The 18,703-nt window shown below is 58.6% G+C and overlaps 1 protein-coding gene across 11 annotated transcripts in view; it reads right to left on the minus strand.

Moving 5' to 3' along the window:
* SPEG (striated muscle enriched protein kinase) overlaps positions 1-18,335 on the minus strand; it is a 58,780-nt gene extending 40,445 nt beyond the window's left edge. The window contains exons 1-8 of one of the 11 annotated variants that reach the window (XM_086338431.1): positions 17,682-18,335; positions 9,921-9,963; positions 8,959-9,113; positions 8,303-8,392; positions 7,884-8,220; positions 3,745-5,045; positions 1,548-1,691; positions 985-1,167 (exon numbers count right to left, since the gene is read on the minus strand). In XM_086338431.1, coding sequence (XP_086194557.1) covers positions 985-1,167; positions 1,548-1,691; positions 3,745-5,045; positions 7,884-8,220; positions 8,303-8,392; positions 8,959-9,113; positions 9,921-9,963; positions 17,682-18,069 — 2,641 coding nt within the window. In that variant the 5' untranslated portion in view covers positions 18,070-18,335. Of the gene's footprint in view, positions 1-984; positions 1,168-1,547; positions 1,692-3,744; positions 5,046-7,326; positions 7,813-7,883; positions 8,221-8,302; positions 8,393-8,958; positions 9,114-9,920; positions 9,964-10,966; positions 11,150-17,681 lie in introns of those variants that run through there. The other 10 variants (XM_086338418.1, XM_086338438.1, XM_086338457.1 and 7 more) reach the window with 10 other exon arrangements.
* Positions 18,336-18,703: the final 368 nt, after the last annotated feature.

Raw genomic sequence — 18,703 nt, forward strand, 5'->3', positions numbered from 1 at the left:
AGGGACCAGGTTCATCTACCCTGCACTGTCCTCTATCCCAGGTCCGCTGACCTAGGTTGATTGCCCAGTGGTAATCTCCTTAATGAACTTCCCTAGTGGCTTAGATGGTAAAGCATCTGCCTACAATGCAGGAGACCCGGGTTCAATCCCTGAGTCAGGAAGATCCCCTGGAGAAGGAAATGGCAACCCTCTCCAGTATCCTTGCCTGGAAAATCCCACAGACGGAGGAGCCTGGTAGGCTACAGCCCATGCGCAACGTTTCCTTTTGAAATACCCCCTACCCTCTCTCACCTCCCCACCCCACCCCACTGCCCAGGGCCAGCACTTTGTCAGCCCAGCAACCTGAATGACTTGAACTGGCAATGCACACCAACACCAGCCCTCAACCTGAAAGAAACCGGGCTCAAATCCAAAGGAAGTAGTCCGACACCAAGAAAGGACTTTCATAAAAATAGAAAACGAGGCAGCCTCAGCTATATCCCAAGAGGTACTCTCAGATGCATCTTCTTTCGGGCTCTGGGTTCAACTGAAGGAGCAAGGGAGCAGGGGAAGGTTGTGGCACTTAAAAGTATCTGTTTTTACAAGAGGTAGGAATAGAGGTGACCATTCTAGAGAGGAAATGACCTCAGAAGACTCCTGATGGCTTTTAAACCCTTTGAGCAAGGAGATTCTTTATCTCTGAGGCTCAAGGATAATTTGCTTTCCCCACAAAACCTGGTTCAGGGAACTGTCATGGAAGGAGGGCGTTTAGAGGATGTCGGAAGACACACTTCAGTGACTTCATGAATTGGCCTCTCTGGCATGTGCCTTGGGAATTTGGCCACTGCCTTGGGGGCAGGGCCATTTAAAATGCTTGCACTAGAGCAGCCAACACAGGAGAATGGACTAGAATGCACACTGGTTGAGAGCCCAAGCACCAGGCTAGGAGTGGGAAGGGTCACTAGTGGCTCACCCCCGCCAGCCCCAGGGCCCACGGTTCCCTACCAGGTCTCACGGCCAGTGTGGCAGCGCAGCGGGCCTGGCCCAGCTCGTTGGTGGCAGTGGCTGCATAGCTCCCGGCATCGGCGGCCCGGGCCTCCCGGAGCAGCAGGGTGTGCCGCTCGCCTTCTGCCCGGATGAGAAGGCGGCCATCACTGCGCAGCGGGGACCCATCCTTCTGCCAGGACACTGTGGGGAAGCAGCGGGGTGACCAGGTTGTCCCTGCCCACAGGGGCCCACTGGGGCCAATCTCCCCCCACCCCACCCCACACAGGGCCCACAGCACTCCTCTCCCCAACCCAGGGAATCCCGAGGACTGGCCCCTCAGTCACAAAAGTCCAGGCCCACCTTCCCCTCTCTCAAGGGACTGTGACCCCACTAACACACACAGACACACACATATACACACGACACAGCAGTCTGGCCAGCCCCATGGAATGGATGATCTCCCCGCCCACTCACCGTACCCCCTCCCTCCCATTCCCCCCAAGGACTGGGGTGGGAGGCAGGGAAGGGAGACTCTCCCCTCCTTCTCTCAATCTTAACCTGACCCCAGGCCTAGAGCTCACCTTGGGGCGGGGGGTTGGCGGTAACAATACACTTGAGCAGCACGTCCACCCCTGGGGCCACCACTGCATTTTGCAGGGGGATCTCAAACACAGGGGCCTCCAGGGGCTCTTCTCCAGCAGACACATAGGAGTCATCCGAAGACTCTGCAGGACACATGGGCGAGAGGGTAAGGGGACATGTCCCTGTGGGAATGACTTGGGGGAGAGGGGGCAAACCCAGAGAGAGGGCCTTCTGGAAGGCAAGGGTTGGAGAGCAAAGGGTCTCTCTCCTGAAGCTCCTGAGACAGGGAAGAAAGGAAAACAGAAGGGAGTTCTCAAACAGAACAGGGCGGCGGGACTCTATGGTGGTTTGGCTGCTTAATTTCAGCCACAGTTAGGAGGCTGGTTTCTGGAGGACGACAGGGACTGCACTGTGCTTGTCGTTACACAAATCAGTCATCAGTGATCATAGATCAGGCCCTGTGCAAGGTGGTCTGAGGAGGACACAACTTCATAAGCTTCCAAACAGAGAACAAGCCAATAGCAACCCAAGACCTAAGCAATGCTAGTGTGACAGGGCAATGTGTGGTAAACTGTCAAACTAGTGATGCCACTGGATTAAAAAGGGAGCAGCAGGTGCTTCCAGTAGCCATGAGAGGCCTCATGAAGATCAGCTTTGACTGTGTCCATTCACCAAACAGTAACACTGCACTTACTACTTACTCCGTATGGGTACCAGGGACACATTAAGAAATAAGAGGCAGTCCCTGCTTACAGAAGAGACCATACACACACAGGAAGAGAGCTCCTACGCTCAAAGAGACCTTAAAACTCCACCGTCGTGACTCTCTCTGGGTATTTTCTAATTCTGACCTTCTATAAGCTAGATAACAGGCTTCCCAGGTGGCGATACTGGTAAAGAATCCGCCTGCCAATGCAGGAGAACTAAAAGACGCTGGTTCAATCCCTGGGTTGGGAAGATTCCCTGGAGAAGAAAATGGCAACCCACTTCAGTATTCTTGCCTGGAAGATCCCATGGGCAGAGAAGCCTGGGCAGGCTACAGTCCATGGGGTTGCAAAGAGTTGGACATGACTAAAGTGACTTAACACAACCCATGAGCTAGATAACGCACAGTGTCTGTAGCCAAAAGAGCCATGAAGATGTTATGCTGTTCTCTAGGTACAAAACCTTGGACAAGTTAGATAATCTCTGTGCCTCAGTTTTATCTGTAAAATGGAGCTGATAAATAACACCCAACATCCTATAAAACTGGCATATAGATTAAAATAAAGTAACACACCCAGTTAACACAACACCTGGAACATGGCTGTGGACACTCAATAACATGGCTAGTAGAACGATGAATAGGCACCTAGTCATCTCTAAAGATTTTGAGACAGTACTACTAAAATGAAGAATAATGTGATGAAAAAAGCGGGGGAGGAGTGCTAAGTGCACTGAGAGAGACACCAACAGTGTCCTAAGAGCAGGGGGTTGACATATCTGGCGTGGAAAAACAGCAGAGGCAGGAGTGAGCTGAGGATGGCTCCTCAGTCTCGCACCAGAAGTGGCCCCAGTTGATGTTCAGTTGAGCAGAGTTAGGGGCAGAGGCATTTGGGGTACTAGCCACCATCCACAGGAGTGGGCGACAACACACTGGTTGGCATGTGATCACAGTCAGCTCAGCCACGCAGGGACTCAAAAGATAGGAGGGATGAGGCTAGAAGGGAGGCTGGGTGAGATCTTAGTAGCCCTGATGGGTCAGGTGATGTATGGGGATGAGAAGATCAGTACTGAGAACTGGCTGGCCCTAAGCTTAACAGTAAGAGGGACATGATCAATTACTTATTGAGATGGCCTTTGGTCTCTTCCCCCACAGACCAGTGGGGCTGTGGAGGGTTTCCCCCCACCATTAGATCCTTGACCCAACAGCCCAGCAGGCCACTGGACCCAAGAGACGTTATAGAAGGCATTGGACATGGGATCTTTGCTTACAGCTCCGCTCCGCCCAGCCTCCATCAAAACATTCTCACACTCTCACCATCGGACAGGTCATATACAAGGGGCCTTCAACAATCCTTCACTCAAACTGGAACCTGGGACCATGCCTTTCCTCTGAAACCGCACCCTCGCAACTGCCTAGCAGTCTCGCTCCTTCCAGACATGCTCCCACCCAGGTCTCACTCAGCACCTTCTCTACCCTCCCCGAGGCCTTACCGAGCTCAGGCGAGGTGGGCCGCGCCCGGCGACCTCTGCCCTGGCTGCGGGCCCCTCGGCGGTCCCAGGCCCCCCAAGGACCGTCCTCCTCTGGCCCTCTGCGCAGCCTCTTCTCGGCCTCGGGTCCCGCCCTGTTCTTCTCCAAGGTCTGGGGCACAGCAGCGCCCTCCTGGCCCGGCGTGGCCCAGGGCAGGAAGCGCACGGCCTGCGGCGGGGGCTCCCGCTTCCGACCCGGGGGAGCTTTCGTCCTGGTCTCGGGGGGCTCGGAGGTGAGGGGCGGCACCGGGCTCCGGCACTCCTGGATGGCTCTGCTCCGGGTCAGCGGGAACTGGTCCCGGCGCCTAACCTCCTGCTGCGGGCCTTCCCCCGGCTCCGTCCTGCCCGCTGGCCCACGGCCCCGGGGCCTCCCTGGCTCATCCCCGGGCTTTTCCGCGACGCTCGCAGGGGGCGGCTGGGCGGCGGCGGGGCTCAAGGCCCGCGGGGTCTTGGGGGTGGAGGGCTGGGAGAAGAGCGGCGGCTCGCCGGGCTCTCGGGGGGACGGGGCGCGCTGCAGCGTGGCGCGCAGGGACTCGTGAGAGCGCACCAGCTCCTCCCGCGACGTGGAGCGGCGGATGCGGCCCAGCTCCTGGGCGAAGCGCAGCTCGAGGTCGGACGCAGGGCTGCGCTGACGCGTGCGCTCGTCCAGCGAGGCCGCCTTCTGTTGGAATAGGCGGCGCCGCTCGGCCACGCTGCCCGCCGGGGACCGCAGCTCCTCCTGCGAGGCCCTGGGCGTGCCCCACGGCCCGCCGCCCTCGGACTTGGGCTGCTCCAGCGAACGGGCCTTGCGCAGGGGCACCCAGGGCCGCAGGGGCGCCGGCGGCGAGTCGCTGCGCTCCAGGCTGCGCCGGCGCTCCTCGAAGAACTGCAGCTTGTCCAGGATGCGGGAGCCAGCGCGCACCAGCCTCGGGGAGCGGCCCAGCGCCGACTGGCGGCCCGAGGCCTCACTCAGGGGCGTCTGGGGCCGGGACTCCGCCGTGCCCGCTAGCGAGGGCCCGGACGACTTGGACTTTTTCCCTCGCTTCTCTTCGGCGGTGGCGTCCTCGGGCGGCACCGGCTCCCGAGAGCGCCGGTGCGGCGGCGTGGGGGTGGCCAGGGGCTGGCCGCCGGCTCCCGGCGGGGGCCGCTTACCCACCCGAGGGGACGGTGGGGGCAGCAGCGCGGATTTGGAGGGGGGCGGCAGGGCTGGGCGACGGGGGGCTTCGCTGGCGGGCTGAGGCTGAAGGTCAGGCTCCTCCTTGTGCAGTCCGCTCTGAGGGACACTGCTGCGGGACCAAGACGAAGAGGGGCAGGAGATTCAGGGGGCCTCCCCTCCCAGACCTTCGGGTCGTGACAGGAATCGGGCGGTGGGCATGCTGGGAAGGCTTGGGGGTGACATCGGCCAGCCCCTCCTCCGCCCCCCCACCCGCCAAGAGGAAGGCACAGCCAGAGCAGGTGCTGGGGAGAGGCTGGCGGCTCTGGCCCCGGAAGATTGGGCTGGTGGCTGGGTCCAGGAACAGACTCAGTCCCAGGGGCTCTGGCCAGCCCCCTCTCCCCAGCCCCAGAAGCTGGGAAACAGCACAAACAGAAACTGAGTGGTGGGGGGAAAAAAAAAGGATGAGGCTGAAGACCCAAAAGATGAAGTGGGCAGGGAAGGCGGGAGGGTGGGATGGGGCGGGGCCCTCTCAGGAATTCAGCCTCCCACTCATTCCTGCCCCCAGCTGGCCCCCACAGCCCTGCCCTTCCTCAGCAGGGCATACCCCTTCACTGTGCCCCAGGAAGAACAGGCACACGCCTTCCAGGAGCAATACCCTCATCCCTGGGATTGCCTAACAGCTCCTCAGACCTGAGCCCCCACCAGTGCTGACAGCAGGTGACAGCTGAGGTCCCTGGAGTGGGAGACGAGGGTACCCAGGTTCCCGTGCCTTTGATTAATCTGCCCCCGGTACAAGGCCTCTGACTTTGTCCTGCCCCTGGGTAAGTTACCTTGAGTCCTTGGAAACCACCCCCTGAGAAACACAGAAGCTCCCCAAAGGGGTATGCTCAGGAATAACTCAGCTCCAAAATAACTACTGTGTGGGCCTGAACAGTGGGTGTGGGAGAAGAGGAGGAAGAAAGGAGCTGGGCAGCCCCAGACTGCCCCTCTCACCTCCAGAACTTTGATGCCCAAGAGCTGGGCCTCAGTTTCCCCCATCTGGACTCTTGGGGGCACACCAAACAGAGAGATTAGCAAGAAAAGGAATTGGAGATATTAGCATCCTACCTAACACATTAGAGAGAGCTTAATAAAAACTTATGAAATGGCTCATTGAGTACTTATTGTGTGTCAAGCATGTACTGAATGCTTAAAATGCATTGAGTCATTTAATCCTCACAACAATCCTTTGCGACAGGACTGTTATTATCTCCATTTACAGATGAAGAAAGTGAGGTTTAGAGAGGTGAGGTGCCTTACCAAGGTAACATAGCTAGGAAATAGTTGGTGCTAGATTGAAAGCCCAGTAGTCTGGTTTCTAAGCCCTTATTCTCTCCAATATGTCTGGAATTCTGGGGGCACAGAGACGGGAGAAATAGTATGGTATTGAAAAAAAAAAAAAGTATGGTATTGGCCATAAGCATAAATTCTCCAGCGCCTTAGTGTCAGGCTACCTGGGTCAGCCGCCTACACAGCAAACCTCACCTCCAACAGGGTATGGGGTGGGGGTGGGGGGCATGCAATCTAGAGTGCCCTAGGGAGAAAAACCTCAACCAGCCACCTGCAGGGAGGCAGAGTCTACTCTGGGGGAGGGACAGCAGAGTCCCTGAGGAACGGCCTCTGGGAACTGGGTGAGGCAGGGAGAGAAATTGGGGACAGCAGAGGAGATCTCTTGCTGGCAGTTTCAAGCTCCAGGCCAGCCTGTGTACCACAGACATCACTAAGGAAATGGGTTCCTCGGAAGTTGCCATAGCAACTCCAGGCTCCGGCTGAGGCCTGGCAAAGAAAGGCAGGGAAGGAAAAGGCAAGTCCAGGGCATGGGAGCACCTGGTTAATGCCAGCCAGATAAAGCAAGGGCGCCTCCTCTGCACCTGCCCCCAGACCTCTTCCCTGCCTACCACCAGCCACCTCAGCCACCCGCAAAAAAGGCCTCCCCCCACCAGGCCCTTTCTTTCTCCTCCATGGTGGTACCTCCCACACACACACCCATACCCATCACAAATCAGGCCCCCCTCAGCTCCCCAAATGCCCCCTGATAACCTCTCTCATCAGCCACTCCCCTCTTCTACCAAAGCACTCTCTTCTGTATCTGCCAGTCCCACATCTCCAAAACCCAAAACCGGCTCCAACATCTCACTCCAACACCTCCGCTCCTCACCGTAGCCTCTCAGGACCACCTTCAACCCCACCCTGAGGCGTCTCCCACATGGGGTCCTCACATGCCCCCACCTCTATCACTCCGAGCCCTCTGCCTCCAGCCTAGCCCCCCCAACCCCCAATCTCCACCCCACCCTGCCCCAGCCCCCTGCGGCCCACACACTTCACATCCCCCTGCTCTCCCAGGCCCCTGGCCCCAACAACCCCCTGACCACCTCGCTCTCTTCTGTCTCCTGGTTGTGCTCTCGCTCGCTCCCTCCTGCTCTCCCGGGAGCTGCCGTGCAGAAAGGTTCCGTTCCTCCCAGAAAAAGGCCCACATGGGAACAGGAATGTGCAGAGATGAAAAGGCAGCAGCTGCTGAGACAGCAGGCACGGAGGGGGCCCCTGATGGGGGGGGGAGTGGGGATCCTGGGGACAACTGGAGCCTGAATGGGCGAGGCAGGAGAGGGCCCCCGGGAGAGTGGAGATCTTGCGGGAGACAAGGAAGGGAGATAGGGGTCCACGAGACCATGGAGATGGCACAGTGAGCCAGGACAGGTGGGAGCAGGAGCATGTGGGTGGTGATGGAACAGGAGGAGGATGGAGCTGTGTAGGAGGACAGAGTGGGCAGCTGGGGCTAGGAGAGGAAGCAATGGTGGGGGGGTGGAGAAGTGCACAGAGGGATGGATGGTGCAGGGGACATGGGGTGTGGAGGCTAATGGACGGTGAGGGGCAGTGCGGGACGGCATGGTGAGGTGGGACAGTGAAGGGCCCAGGTAAGGCCGTTACTTACACGTGGATCGAGAGCGCCCGTCCTCTGTACAGGCTGAATGCGCTGCCGTACAGGTCACTGGCCACCGAAAGGCTATCCTCTGACCCCCAGCTTGCGCCCACCAGATTAGCTCGAGATGCCCGTACGAGCGGCTCCACCCCCAGGTGCCGTGGCCCGGCCCCGGTTGCCTGTGCTTGCCTTGGGCTGCCCGGGAGGCGGCGGGTGCCAGCCCTGCTGCCCGCTTCCTGCTCCAGGACCGTCTGCCCGCTGCCCCACCAGCTCACTTGCTCCTCTGAGGTGCCTGTCACGGAGGTCGGGGGCGTGTCCAGGGAGGTGCCCACCAGGGTATCAGAGCCCCCTAGAGAGAGGAACACAGTGAAGCCAGGCACCTTTGGAGGGAAGGCCACCTGCTGGCTCTGTGTGCACCCCAGAGAGCTCACCCGTGGGGGTGCTGAAGGCCCCATCATCCCGAAGCTCCAGGCGCTGGGTCCCCTGCCCGTCGCTGATGTCATCCTCGCCTGTCTCCGAGTCTGGAGGAGAAAGGGTCTGTGTGGGCAGGGCTCTCCCTCCCCCTGACTCCGACTCTTCCCTCCTGCCTCCCCCGCAGCAGGCTCCACATCGCCATCAGGACTCCCATCATCTATCCTTTCTCGCCTTAGCTCCCCACATCCCGCTGCCCATCCTGGGAGCCTCGGGGTCACCCCTCCCATGCCGGTCCTCTGGCTCCTCACCCCTGCCTCCGTGGTAGTGCCCTCAAAGCTACCTGCAGTCCCCCCACCCGGCCACTTGATGGACTGCAGGGCTGTAGCCCCTCCCCCTCCTCTCCGCCAGTGATAACTTAAGTTCCCACACAGCCCCCCAAATAACAAGATCCTACGTTTCAAGGCTCTAAAGTCTGGGTTCCGGTACCCAGGAACAAAGGGGAGTCACCTCAGAGTCGTACTGTCAGGGCACTCGACCAACCGCAGGGCCAGCCTGTCCTCCACCCCAAACCAGCCGGAACACATCAGGGTGCAGCTGAGGCAGGGTGAGGAGAGGCCGGGGTTGGGCAGGGAAGCAGGGGAGTGGAGGGCCAGGGCAGGAGCCAGTTTCCTACCGTAACTTTGCTTTCTGCAGGAGCGGAAAACTTCGCTTCCATAGGAGCAGCAGGAGAGAGACATGGACAGACTGTTATCAGAGCGTTTGTGGGGTAGGGCATGATGGACAGGCAGGACAGAGGGGCCATCAGGGTACCCGGTGCCCAAAGATGCCCTGTGGGGATGGGAGTTGGGGGAGGGAGACACCTGGGATGAGCAAAGCACCTCTCATTCGCTGACTGCCTGCCGGCCCCAGTGGGCCCAGCACTGGGGAGCCAGTGTGCTTTGGGAGATTCTTCCAATGACCCCAGTGATTCTGCACCTTTGCACTTTCACTGGTGCTCCCACTGGCCACACACACACACACATACGTACACACACATACACCCACTTGTACTCAGCCCAGCCACAGACCCAGGCCCCCCATTAGGGGTCAGGCCCACCTTCTGGTACAATATCTGCATTGTGCTTTGACCTCTCAAAAGAACCTCTCCATCTGTTTGGCATCATGACGTGACCTGCACCCTCTTCCCAAACCCTCTCTGCTACTGCTGAATGGTCCTCAAAAATGTGGTCAGGCTAGGAGCAAAGTTTCTTGGGCACGTTTCTTTTAACTTTCTCAGATTCTATTAGGTTCTGTGCCTCAGTTTCTCCCTGAGTGCCATGACAAGCAGGAGCCACGTGCTGGTTGTAGAAGCATGGCACTTAACTCATCCCCACCTGGCCCACAGATGAAGAATAATAAGTCCGGGACCCATGAGGGGGTGTGCCAGCTAACCCCCACCCCTATTGCTAGGTCCTTTCTCAGCTGCAAGGGGCTTTCTTGGGTGGGTGGGTAGGTGGTTAAGCAGTTAGGTGGGTGGGGGAATATGGGGGTTCTGTATCTCATGGGCCGTCTTCAGGCCTGGGTGCCTCATGAAGGGACATGGACCAAGAGGAGGAGTGTGCACGGGCTAGAGCAGGCAGCTCACGGTCCACGCACCATGGGTGAGTCGGCCAAAGGCCCGGCGGGAGTGGCCGGTTTTCTGAAAGAGAAAAGCCAGAATGAGGAGTTGAGGGGAAGGCTCGCTCCTGATGCTCCGACCTCCCTATACCTCTCGTCCAAAGCTCTGTATCAATCAGAAACTCGGCCCAGGGGCCACTGGGGGCAGAGCAAGCGGAAGGGACCCCGGCAGCTAGCTTCCCCTAAAGGGAATAAATATCTCCAGTTTTCCTTGCTTGTCAGCCCTCCCCCTGGAGCTCCCGCGAGGCTCTGGGGAGGAGCTGGGGAGGAAGAAGGGTGGACTAAGGGTCAAACGCTGGTCAGAGGACTGGGGACCTGAGCGACACTCTCAGAGATAGGCTGACTGATGTGAAGGAAGAAATTTGGTGGGGGGGGGGGGGGGCATGCTTGGATGACTGGGAGATGGAAGGACAAGGACACAGATTCCTTATGGGGGCGGGGGGGGGTGGAGGGGGAGGACAGACACCCCTGAGATAGGTGTCAAGAGGGCAGGAGGGTGATGCGGGGGCAGAGGGCAAGGTCCTCCAAAGGACGGGAGCCTCAGGAAAGCAAGAAGGAGGCCCGGGTCCACGGAGGACAGGGCAGGGCTAGTGGAATGCACTGAGCTCAGCGCGGATCCCTGCGCCGTTGCTTCCAGGAGCCCCGGAAGATGGAAGGCACCGGAGTAGGGGGCTGGGGAGAGCCAGCCAGGGGCACGGAGGGGTTGGACAGAGGCAAGAGGTGGTACAGAAGCCCGTGGGCGCTCCACGCCGAGGGTGGCTGCGGGGGCCTCCCCGGGGGTCGCGGCGATCGCGGGTGCTGGGGGTTGGGGCGGCGGGGGCTCTGCCCTTGGGCGCGGGGAGGGGCCTGACGTAGGCCAGGGAGCCCCCTGGAGCGCGCCCTGCCCGCCGCCTCGGCCGCCGGGGTGGGGCAGGCTCGGCTCCGGCGCCCCCTCCCCCGGGCCCCGCCGCGGCGACCCGCCCTCCCTCCGGGGCGCCCAGCCCTTCCTGCCCCCTCCCGGCGCCGCCCGCCCCCGGAGCCCTCACCTGGAAACGCTTCTTCACCCACAGCTTCTTCATGGCGGGGGAGGGGGCCGGGCCGGCGGCCGGGCGAGGAGGGGACGGGCGGGGGCGGGGCGGAGTCGGAGGCGGGGCCGGGGGCGAGGCGGGGAGCTGGCGGGGGCCGGCGCCGGTGGCGGAAGGAGCCTCGGGGCCGCCGGAGCCCGGGCGGGGGGAAGACGGCGGCGGCGGCGGCGGCGGCCGGAGCCCGCCCTTCCCCCGCCAGCCCGCACCCCCCTAGGAGCCCCTTCCCTCGCCGGCTGCCCTGCGTCCCCGGGGGCGGCGATCACCTGCCTCGCGGCTCCCCGACCCCGCATCGGCCTCCTGGGTCCTGGGCACATGGGGAAACTGAGGCACAGAAAAGGGTGCAGTGGCCCCTAGGAGAGTTCGGGCCACTAGCTCATTGGCTGCCCAGCGCGGCGTCCACACCGCCCCCCCCCGCCTCCCGCAGGGCCGCTCCAGAAGGTCAGCCGCATCTCCACTGGCTCACTCCACAAACATGCGCGCGCGTCCGCCTTGCCAGGCAGTACCCGACACATCGCAGGGCCGCGGCGCCGAGCGGGGGCGCCCGGAGCATACACAGGGCACGGGTCCTCCTAGTGACCTGGACCCAGAACGCGAACCCCTTCAGGCTGCTAAGGAAGGTCAGAGAAGGCCCTCAAGTTCCCTGATTGTAGGTCCTCTGTCCCTGCACCCTGGCATACACACACACACACACACACACACACACACACACACACACACACACACGAGCTAAGATGCCCAGAGATTTTCCTGTTATTCACAAATATAACCCAATTTCTCATTCATGGGTGAGCACACATCAAATTTTCTTTATCCTCCTGGCATTTGGCACCATGAATGTTTTGCTTGCACAAAATGCTACCCCTCCCCCCCACACACAATCATTATAACTAAGTTTCCTAAACATTTATTAAGTGCCAGGCACTTTATCAGGGCTTCCCTGGTGGCTCAAATGGTAAAGAATCTGCCTGCGATGCAGGAGATTTGGGTTCGATCCCTGGGTCAGAAGATACCCTGGAGAAGGGATTAGCAACCCACTTCAGTATTCTTGCCTGGTAAACCCCGTGGACAGAGGAGCCTGGAGGGCTACAGTCCGTGGGGTTGCAAAGAGTCAGACATGACTGAGCAACTTCAGGCACTTTATAATCGTTACCTCACTGACAACAACCCTGTGAGTTTGAAACTCTTAAGAACATGTAACTGACTCCATTTAATCAACAAGTGACTAAGGCTCAGACAAGTCCTATCACTTAGCAAAGCCACACAGGTTCTGTGCCTCCACGATTGCCCAGATCCGAATTCCCACCCCAGTCCACACAAGTAGTGCCAATCCTGGTTGCTGAGATGTGACTACAAAGTCATTATCATTAACACTGGCAGCATGCCTAGCACATACGGAGCAACGGCCTAGGCACTTGATACGAATAAACTCAATCTGTACACAGAGGCACAGAGAGGTTACTTGCCCAAGGTCACAGAGCCTGTAGTTGGGATCCCGGGATTCTCACCCAGGCACCATGACTGAGTTACTGAGCATCATGCCATAAAACCTCATATACTGATTGGTTAGGAGGACCCCTAACTTTTTTTCTTTAAAGCATGGGTCCAAAATAAATACTGAGCCAACTGATGAGTTTTGTTCAGCCTGTACAATATTTTAAGTGGGGCAAGCCTGCTCAAATTCAACTGCTGACAAGACCACCTCTCTCCTTTTCAGTTTCTACTTGGCTCCTGAAGTTGTTTGAGTTGTATGGCTCTTTATTTGAAAGTTTTAGGTCATGTCTTATACGTTCTGAGTGCCTGCAGGTGGTCCTGTTACCCAGACCCCCAGAAGCAGAGGTTGCACCTACAGACACACACACAGGACATGCAGTGAGAAGGGGACACGTGTATGTCTTTATCAATTCCAGCCGGAGGACTCGGGACACACATAGGCGATTTCCCTGCCCACCCCCAAACACACCCACTCACAGATGTGGGAGCTGAGTGAGGAGAGGGGGTAACTTGAGCCCCTGTTCCCCAGGAGAATCCGAGGGGCTGGCACATTCCGTAGCAAAAATAACCAATGGGCAGCAGGCGTGAGTGACGGGACAGCTGGGCCGAAGAGGGGCCCATGAGACTCTGTTCCTGCTCTGGGCTTGCACCGCTCACCCACACAGGCCAGCCTGGAGCATACTTTCAGGGCGGGCCTCCCCGAGCTGGCCCCTAAACGCCCCATTTTCTTCCAAGGCTGGGCAGCTGGGCCACCCTGCCATTGCTCCAAACCAGACTTCCAACTTCTGCCCCGCTTGCAGGTCCCCTTAACCAGAGAAAAGCCACGCCTCATCTCTCACAAAGAGCCTCCATTGAGCCAGATACCCACACCCCACTCTTCCCTGCCTTGTTCTAGTCTTCTCCCTTCCTTCCTCCTGCTCACCCTGCTCTGATTTTCTGACATACTATATAATTTTCATATAGTTATGATTTTTGCATGCATAATGTGTTCCCTCCCTGGAATGTCATCTCTAAGAGGACAGGGATTTTGGTCTTTCCCCCTCCCCTGACTTATAAATCTCAAGCACCTAGCACAGTGACGGGCACTCGGTGGGCACTCCATACACGTGGCACATGGGTGGGGGCACAGAGCTGCTGGTAGTGAGGATGGGGGTGGGGGGATGGGGACTATGAGTCTTGCTGGAGCAGGTCATTCTCCAGCCTTCCTCCCATCTCTGTTCTGACCCAGACCCTTTTCTAGAAACTGGAGACGTGACCATCTTGTTTCCACCCAGGATCTTCCTGGGAGGGCTACCCTCACTTTAGGAAAGTTCTCTTGTGTGGGCTTTGGCTGACTTTACAGCCTCTCTATTCTCTTTTTTCCCTTCCAGGGCTCCTCACTGCTCCTGATCTGGCCCCTCCTCCTCTCCCTAATTAGGACTTAGCATGAATGGAGGGGGCCACTCTCCATATCCATTCCCAACTCCATGCTGGTTTCCTCCTAGCTTTTCTTCCACACTGTCCACATTCTAGGTGAAAAAGATGATACTGCACCATCTAGCTGCAGGCAGCTCCTGCTGGAGTCCCCAACCTTTCTCTTGCTAAATGCCTCCTTCTCTCTAATCTCTCCTCTCCATGCCTTCAAGTCCCCTGCGTGGTTTACTACCATCTGTTGACTTTGGCCCTTCTGATTGGCACCAGGGTCCCCCAGGCCCTGGCTATGAGACTTCTGACTGCCAAACACGGTGAGCATTGTCAGCTTGCGCCTTCCCTTGGCTGTGCTCTCTCCTCCTTAACCCCCACCCTTCAGTATAGGCCTCCCTCTCCAGTCACACATGCCCCAAGCTTTGAGGGTGGCACTTGCCCTGATTACTTGACTGGCACATAGCTTCTCAGCCCATCCAAATGGGAGCCTGATGTTTTGACAGAGAAGAATGCCTGCCTATTTTGGAGACAGCAGAGGCTAGGGAGAGAGTGGAGATGCTGGCAGAAGGATACTTGGGGATACTGACAAGAGGGATAGTTACAATGCTAGATCCTGGCCTCAGTCTCCCCACGCTTCTCTTTCTGAGGACAGGCACTGTGGACCTAGACTCAGATCTGGGTCTGCCACCTCACTCACCAGGTGACATTGGGTAAATTCCCTCTTTGAACCTCAGTTTTCTTCTATGTATAATGGTCATAACAGTAACCTGGAACTTAGAAGACTAAATACTGAAATGAGATAGGGTGCTTTACACATGTTAAATACTCTACAAGTATCCTGCATCTCTGCCATCGTCACTATTCCTAGTCTTTCCTCATTTCTATACCCCCAAATCCCACCTCCTATTTCGCATCCTTCAAATTCTCCAGCCTGCAGCCCTCTTGTCTTCTCAAGGCCCCAGCTTCCCCAACCATGCCAATATCCCTCTATCCCTGAGCTAACATCTTGGGCTTCAGAAGTGCCAGGAACCTTAGCATCACCCCGTCTTGCCGAGCCAGACGGCAATCCCAGCCAGGAAACTGCCTGCTTCTCTCTGCAGCCAGATCCTGGCTGGACTTCCTCGAGAACCCTGAAGTCCTCCTGCTATTGATCCCAACCAAGAAAGTTTTCCATGAGGAAGTCTGAGCGATGCTGAGCTGCTTGCCCAACTGACCTTGATGGAGACCTCTCACTGGGCAGGGATTGGTGGAGGGTGGGCAGTAGGAAGAGGAGGAAGCCAGACTCAGCCAACATCACCAAAGCAAAGCCCCTCCCTCACCAATCAGGTGGGAGGGGCATAGTAGTCAAGCATGTGGTTTTTGGCAGTGGGATAGACCCAGGCTTCCATTCCTGCCTTGCCACCTCCTATCAGTACAACCAAGGTGCTTCATTTAATCCCTCTGGGCCTCAGGTTCCCTAGGGTTGCTGTGGGACTTAAATGATATATCAAAGGGTACGATAGCATATTGCCTGCCACACAGCAGCATAGTGGCTATTCATACTATTAAAAATTGCTACTAAGACTTATTACCAATGAATCATAATTGCAAAGCTGCTATTGGGGCAAAGCTTCTACCAGTATGAAAAAGTTCTCAGATGTGACTTGCTGCAGCCCCTCTTCTTGTTTTGACATGAGTGGCAAAAGGTCTCCAATCTAGTCCCCGAGCACCCAGGATCCTTTCCTCACCCCAGCCTTTCAAACATGCTGTTCCATTAGAGAGCCTGCAGACGGGCCTCTGGCCTCCGGGCCTCTGGCTAGGTTTGCCCAGCCAGGGCTTAGCTCTGCTGACCCTGCCACCTGGATTCCAGAGGGGCTGGGAGGCTCTAGCATCCTGTCACCCTTCCCACTCTGGGGGACCAGGGCAGGCAAGGAGGTTCTCATCTTCAGAAAGGTCCTCCATACAACAGACAGCTCCTTCTCCCTTTTCTCTCTCCTCCCTCCAGAACTTAAGAGGTAAAAAGGCCCCAAGAGCCCAAACTCAGAGGACTGGGTTCTGAGATCTGGGATGGGCATAACTAGCTGTTTGTCTTTAAGCAGACAGCTAGTCGTGGCCTCCCCCTCTGCTCTGGACCACAGCATCCTCACCCTTAAAGCTGCAGCCTGTGGACCTGCAGTTCTCTGTGGTCCTTTCTGACTCTAAACAAACATAATGACACCAGGATCCTTCTCAGCACTTCTTCTCTGTCCCGTATCTGTCTCCTCCAAGTTGTGTTCTCATCAACCTATCGATTGTGCCTTTATTTATGTTCTGTTTTCAGTCCCCTTTGCCCCTGAACAAAGGCCCCCAAGGAGTCCCATCGTCTCCCAGCTTAGAGTTCTGCCAGGACGAGCCCCAGCCCCTGACCCCAGAGCAGGTACGAGGAAAGCCTGTACCTGGCCAGGTGTGAAGCCAACCAAGACAAGCCAGCCTCGGCCCTCTCGGTCATTGAAGAGGAAGGTGGGCAGGGCAGAGCTAGGGAGAGAGTGGAGATGCTGGCAGAGGGAGGCCGAGCCTCTTTTCCAGCTCCCGACAGCTGCACCCTGCAGCCTTCTTTACCCTCCAGCTGCTGAGTTCCTTCAGGATGCTGGAGCTGTGCAGCTCGCTATACCCAGGGAGCACGGTATGCCTCCTCCTCAGCCCCTCAGCATGTCCCCCTATGTGACACTACCCAGCCGGAGTGAGAATTCCCTCTTGAACCAGGACAAACTCATGATCTTCAAGCTCTTTGCCATCTCCCCCAATTGCAGCTTTCTTCCTCAGAATTCTATTGCTTAAGACTCAGTCTGCTGAGATTCTGTCTTCAGCCTAGAGAAGAACTGGTTTAAGGGCTGAGAAGTCAAAAAGGAAGCCGAAAACACTGACCCAAGGAGATTCGGCCCTGGCCTGCACCCACACCAGCCCCAGCAGGACCCTGAGCACAGGGCTCAGTCTTATGCCCCTTCCCTTCCACCTAGGACAATCACCCACCCCTTCACACACACAGGCAGGGCCATGCCCCCTTCCATGCCCTCTGAACCTGGGGGAGACATGGCCCATGCACTTCCCATACCAATTCCACAAGCCCCTCATCTGCTGGCACCACCAGACGCCTGCACTGCCCGCCCACGCACATGCCCACAGTGGGCTTGCGTGTGGATTCTCAGGCACTCCCCTCCATATGTGCTGGGAACCCCCAACCCAGGCTCTGCCTCCTGCTGCTCTGCACCCTGTCCTGCTGCTCTGCACCCTATCCGTACTTGTCCACCCACTGGCCCCTTCCAACCTGCCTAGTGCTGACCACACAAACCTGGCCTGGCAATGGACTATGAGGAGTTCTGACCCATCCCCTCAACACCACAGCCAGATCAGGGGAGCCCGCCTCCTCCTTCAGACATGCAGGCATGTCTGAAGAGGTGGATTCCGAATCTAAATTATCAGAGCGGGTGAAAACAGTTTCCCCAGGAGGCCCCTCTCTACAGGGAAACTAGGAGGGTTCCCACTATGCAATGCTCAGAGAGGCCTGAGTGGGGCTCAGGCTTGGCTTACCAAACGCTGACCCTTAACCTCTGACCTTCCTGTGGGGAGCCTCTCTATCTTCACACCCGCTTTCCCTGCACTTTCCTCTTGACGGGCACTCCTGGGTCAGCACATCTGAGAAGCCAGAGCACTCGGAAAAACGCTGGATGAACAGATGCCTCCCCCGAGCCAGCGGCGGCCCGGGTAACCTTCTCTACCTGTGAGCACCCCCCTCCCCCCGGCTTGGCCCCCACCTCCCCATTACCTCCAACCTCCAGCACGGTGAGAACCGCCTCGCAGGAGGCCTGGCCCAGCTCGTTCTGGGCCCTGCAGCTGTACACGCCGGCATCCCGCGGCCCGCAGCTTCGCAGCCACAGGCAGCTGGGCTCAGGGGCCGGCGGGGGCAAGCGCTGCCCATCCCGGAACCAGCTGAGGCCGGGCTGGGGCGTCCCGCTCACCACCACCCGCAGCCGCACGTCGCTGCCCGCAGACACCGCCGCGTCCTTCAGGGGCCGTAGGAAGACCGGCGCCCCGGCCACCGCGGCCGCCGCCCCTCCGCCGGCCCCCACTTTGGCCCTCTTCGGGGGCACCCCGGGGCTGGGGGGTGCCCTCGTGCCCGCGTCCTCGCCTCGCGTGCCCCGGGCTTTCTGCATGGCCTCTGCGAGTTGAGCTGGGGAGACGCCGGAACTGGACGGCCACGGGGGCACCCGGGGGATGTTGCCCTGGGAGATGAGTCCTGGGGGGCCGGCGCCCTGCCTTCCTGCCGCCCGCCCGCCTTCGGCCTGTGCTACCCAGAAGGTCACCGGGGCGGCCGCGGTTGCGCCTCGGGGGCTATTTTTAGGCCCCCCGGCTCGGGTTGCGAGGGAGCAGTGCAGGGAGGGGGCAGCAGAGGAGGGGACTTGGACTCTACTCTGCTTCTTCTCCCCCCTTTAGGAGTCCCCGTCGCCCCCCTCCCTTGGCTTATATGGGTCCCTGAGGCCTTTTCCAAGCCCCCTACCCTGCGGTGTGCCCCGCCCCCCAGCCACCCACTCATGGAGTCGGATTACCCTTGGGCTAAATCCCATTTCCCTTCCTCCCTCCTCCTGGGTCTCTGATTCCCAGCCTCAAGCGGCTGGGGGAGAGAGAGAGAGACGGTCCCGGGTGAGACCTCTGAGAGGCAGATGGGCAAGCAGGCCCAAGTGGAGGTGAGCAGAGGCTGGGGAGGAGGGACCAGTGGCTTCCCCCAGCCTCCGTGACAGCCGTGGTGAACAGTAAGACCTGGAGCAGGGAGTCAGGTGGACCGCCCAG

Source organism: Bos grunniens, chromosome 2, assembly GCF_055505025.1.
Source record: "Bos grunniens cultivar Pamir isolate PY7600 chromosome 2, Bosgru_T2T1.0, whole genome shotgun sequence".
Lineage (NCBI taxonomy): Eukaryota > Metazoa > Chordata > Mammalia > Artiodactyla > Bovidae > Bos > Bos grunniens.